General features: G+C 38.1%; 1 protein-coding gene across 1 annotated transcript; it reads left to right on the top strand.

The window, feature by feature from the left end:
- The first annotated feature begins 1,686 nt into the window (after nucleotides 1-1,686).
- Nucleotides 1,687-4,402, top strand: LOC147868379 (GEM-like protein 1). Its single transcript, XM_087318551.1, has 4 exons — nucleotides 1,687-2,157; nucleotides 2,807-2,887; nucleotides 2,967-3,241; nucleotides 4,102-4,402. Exons 1-4 carry the CDS (start codon nucleotides 2,010-2,012, stop codon nucleotides 4,279-4,281), a joined length of 684 nt encoding a protein of 227 aa, XP_087174677.1. The 5' UTR covers nucleotides 1,687-2,009; the 3' UTR covers nucleotides 4,282-4,402.
- The last annotated feature ends 467 nt before the right edge of the window (nucleotides 4,403-4,869 follow it).

Here is a 4,869-nt window from a genome sequence, read left to right as displayed (position 1 = left end):
CAACTTTTGTTGATACAATCCCTCACACAATACATCTAGATGCTAGCATATAATAATCTGTCATTATCAAGCTCTTATTTCATACAACAGTAACATATGTTATCATGATACTTTCTATTGATACAAACCTATATTCTATGCACATTAACTTTGCCAAGGGTTTCAACGAAAAGTGTAGTAACCAAGCATGAATGGTCATTAGTCTTTTCATATTCTTCGAAAGTTTGAAATTTTCCGTTCTGACAAGATGCAACATCTCTCTGTACATAAATCATAAGCAAACTTTACCATTTCTCAAAAGCTTTATACCATGGGGTCCATGTTCGATCATGATCTACACCGTTTCGTTTCTTCCAAAATATATGAACATGGTAGTATATATTTATAGAGACAAAAGCATAACCCTTTGGGACCAATACATGCATTGATTTGAATTCGGAATCAACGTACCATTGTTACATAATGTATTATTGGTATGATATCTATCTACGATTATAGGGTTATGAGTATTCTTCATTTGATTGAAAACGCAAGATTCCTTCATCCATCATGATATTAGTACATCACCCAATAATGCCAACATATGGGGGGGGAAAGGAGTTTGAACATTTACATGCCTTTATCACTCAACAAAAGGCATAATACGTTGTCATACAAATCTTAATAAGAAACATCCTCCCTTCTCTAGATCTTCATACATTAATTTCATGGTAGAATAAAATCCTTGATTGCAAATTAGCTCTATGGTAGTAAAACAATATGATAAAGGTATATATCATTTGTTAATGGATCTTTCTGGCTCTTAGCAAAGAATGTGTCACTAGAAATAACGAAGAGAAGAGGGCAAGAGAGAAACGCAATTATTAATCATGGTTTTTGCTATATTTTTCTTACTAGCATTCTAGTGAATTGTGACAACCATAAATTTGTGTGAAAATAGTGGCCGTATCAAATTACCAAATTAGAACTAGAGTGGAGTCTCGTAGAGAATTTGAACATCAATAAATCTTGAGCTTAATGTAGTTTTAACACACTTGCAAGCCTACAACTCTAACACTTCAAAGAAAATGAGAACAATTATGCAAATTGATGACCCGGAAGTTTATTTGAGCTCCCCAAACATATGAAAGTGAATGATCTATAAGTCAAACAATTCCATACTAGTGAGGGGTTCAATGTATTCTTGATAGGGAGTGTCACCATGTGGGCAATCCATGCATCAAGATGGTCGTGAGCCGATTAGGCGTGTTGGGGATGTTGATGACATGGTTAGGGTGACATGAACACTTTGAGCTAGGGCCACTGTCCACATGCACTTCCTTCTGGTGACATCCGATGGGTGTGCATTGGTTGGTGTCCTAGGACCCATGTGGACACATCGAAATCCTATGTGTGTTAGTGGCTGATGCGTTGGCACCCAAAGCCGATGTCCGAGGAGGACAGAGGCCATTTCTACATGAGGATTGCATGTTAACTCGAGTTCAAGGTGTCGCCACTGCGGAGAGGCCGAGAGCCCAATCGGCCATTCTATAATGGAAGAATATGAGTGTGTGCATACATACATACATACACATACATACATACATACATACATACATACATATGAATACATACATACATACACATATACATACTAGATTCCCTTATTGTTCTCTTCTGTTGTGGGTTCCTCCTCCCCTGTTGATGAGATTGTATCCCACAGCCAGGAATCGGTGCAGAGAATCGATGCTCTGCACGCTGCCCCCGCCTTCTGGTCGTTCTGTAATGGAAGAACATGAGTCTGTACTAGATCCATTTCATTGGTTGATTGATTGATTGATTGTTCTCTTCTGTTGCGGATTCCTCCTCCTTTTTGCGACATTTTATCCCCACAGCCGAGGAATCGATACTCTGCACGCGCTGTGGAGCCATGGCACTAAGGATGTCAGCGACGAAAGTTCCGTTTTTTGTCCACCCTGACTGAGCACAGCACTCGGCAGCAGACGCATCCACAGAACTAGAGCAAGGATATGGCGAGCAGTTTAGTTCCTGTTCCACCCTCTCAATCGCATGGTAGGGCTTTCAGTCAAGCACCTTCGCAAGTCACCTCTGTACTCACCGCTTACCCTCACCATCCTTATGTCTATACTCAACCTGCATCGGGAATTTCTGGCAAAGGTACTACATTCCTCCTTCATGCACATATAGCTGTATCCATATACGTGTATATGGATACAGCTATCTTATGATGTGGCTTGTATCTTGACGTGAATCAGAAGGAATCGCTGAATGTGTATGCGTGCTCTTGCATGTCACATTGTCTTCTCATCTTTATGTTGTTTATGAGTTTGTTTCATTACTATGATAATACAATCTCTGCTTACACATGACATGACATCACATTTGACTTCCATGGGTTTTTATGAAATTGATTCATTCTTTTGTCAGGATAGTAGCATACTCTGCCTCATGAATGTTTGGGAAAATGTTTCTTCTTACTAATTGGCTGAGTTCTATTTTCATCCATAAAATAATACGAAAATATGAGAAAAATGGCACAATAAGAGAAAGATATGTAGTTGGAAATTTGTATATTTCTATCAGCTTTTGTTCCCTTTTGTAAATGTTTCTAAGTAGCAAGTTGAACAATTTAACTGCCATTTTATTAAATGAGGGACCTTCTTCCAGAGCACCAAATCTACTTCATTCACCATTATCTATGTGATAGCTATACATTCCTGTGTAATTACATGGTTTTATATGTGCTACTCTACAGTATGTCTAATTTGTACTTGATCCATTAAAGTGTATAGCACGTCTTTCACAGATCCTACAGTGGTTGCTTCAGAATATTTTACCAAATGTAGCAGAATTATTGAGGATACTGCTAATAGCATCTGGCAACATGGTATGGATATGCTTATGCAATTAGGAAACTGTTGGATTTTTCTGTACTAAGAGAAATAAGTGGTTTTTTTTTATTAAAGTTAAGACAGGCCCTAACATCATAAACACAACGTGGGGAAGGCTCAGTCTCGGTACAAAGGTCTTAACGGGAGGAGGATTTGAACAAATATTTCTCCAGAAATTTGATTCCCTTCCGAATGAAAAGCTTATCAATGCATACACATGTTTTCTCTCTACATCAGCAGGCCCTATTGCTGGAACACTATTTATAACAACAAGGAGAATTGCTTTTGCAAGTGATCGACCTCTACCATACAATACTACACCAGGACAAACAATGTTGAGTTATTATCAGGTATGTGCTTATATGTGTTGAGGCAATATCTTATCTTATCTTTGGGGTGTGGTTCTTCATGATCGTTTGTGTGTATAAGCCAGTTTCAACTTTTAACTCATATGAGGAACCCTGGAGGATCACCGCTGATTATTCAAGTCAGTGCAGTGACCAATGGTCATTCTAGATGTGGCCATTGGTTTATCATAACGTTGGGTTCCCAGATTCCCCATGCTTGAATGGTGTTAAGTAACCTTGGTTTTTCCTAGGTTTGCGGATGGAACTTTCTCTTTATAAAATGATGTTATCTTGATGTATGGTGTCAAGTAGCATCACCTTGGTTTTCTTCTAGATTTACTGATTGATCTTTCCCTCGACAAACTGTATGCAATATGTTTAGGTGCTATAACAGTTTCTTTGGGACTCCGAAATTAGCAAGAAGATGTAGTCCCAACATCTTGTTTCACTCTAATAGTTTTAGCTGCAAGCTCCGAAAGCTTATTAGTACGGCAGTGCCTACATTTTACTGTGTCATCTAGTGCAAATAAGGATATGAGAGCCCCAATGCATGGCTTAATAAAACTTAAAACGTGTCTTGTCAATGGCTAACAGCCACACACACACACACACACAGAGATGATCCAATTCAGACCAGAAGGTCATGGGTTCAACCCCTACATTTCACAGTGGCCTCTAGTAAATTAAGAGGATAGAGAAGTGAGAAGATTGGAACTTGAACTCAAGCCGTAGGGCTAGTATAGTGAGAGAGAGAGAGAGAGTAAAGTAAATCAATCAGATAACAAGGATTGTATTGAGGCATTAGAAAAGGAATCGGGCAGGGTGGTAGTTTGACAGTCTTTTGGCTTTTGTATACTGTGCAGGTTGTCATTCCAGTCGACAAAGTGAAAACGGTGAATGCTGCAATGAATGACAAAAATCATTTTGAGAAGTATATACAAATTATTACAGTAGAGAAACTTGAGTTTTGGTATAGGGGATTTCTGAACCACGAAAAAGCATTAAATTGTATTGAAGGAGTTCAAATGCACTTACTAGCATAGATCATCAATTTATTCAGATTGATGTTTCTGGCTTTGATATGGAAGATGGGCACCTTTACTTGTGAATTTGCCCACAAGTGACGAATTGCATTAATAAATAACATATAACTAATATTGGACATATGCTTATGGTTTTTCTTAGAAACAAGGGGGCAGTTGTTATGTTTCCAGGTTCTTAACAGCAGTTTCTTTTGCATGGTTAAAAGTCTAAGTTATGCGTGATAAAGTTGATGTTTGAGTATGTAATACATTGTTTTTTCCATAGGTGTCTTCATTTTTTCTTCTGTATATTTCTGAATACCAACTCTAAATTCTGCTTCTTTGTCTGTGTTCTACCATTTTATGGCTTTCTTTTTCCATAGTGAATAGGTGAATGCATTAGATGAGAAGCCAAAGGTTGCATTGTTTTCACTGCACTAAGAGATCAGACAAAACCATTCCTTATAGAGGTAGTTATGCATAATTAGGCACCAGGTTGGGACTTTAGAGAATGGCTGCATTCCCCAGAATTGTGCGTGGAAAAGTCACACAGCATTGTCTTAAATGTCCTAACTTGTGTCTTTATGATATTTTTCACATATTCTGTGT

This window comes from Azolla caroliniana, unplaced genomic scaffold, assembly GCF_043228905.1.
Source record: "Azolla caroliniana isolate FFs.n. ecotype wild unplaced genomic scaffold, voAzoCaro1.0.p SCAF_1, whole genome shotgun sequence".
NCBI classification, from domain to species: Eukaryota; Viridiplantae; Streptophyta; class Polypodiopsida; order Salviniales; family Salviniaceae; genus Azolla; species Azolla caroliniana.
The sequence above is the reverse complement of the archived record's forward strand: the minus strand, read 5'-3'. Positions and strand labels throughout refer to the sequence as shown.

Coding starts and splice junctions, on each gene's coding strand:
- LOC147868379 (XM_087318551.1), top strand. CDS start 2,010: ATGGCGAGCAGTTTAGTTCCTGTTCCACCCTCTCAATCGCATGGTAGG. Junction 2,158..2,806: donor ATCGGGAATTTCTGGCAAAG/GTACTACATTCC, acceptor CGTCTTTCACAG/ATCCTACAGTGGTTGCTTCA. Junction 2,888..2,966: donor TAATAGCATCTGGCAACATG/GTATGGATATGC, acceptor TTTTTATTAAAG/TTAAGACAGGCCCTAACATC.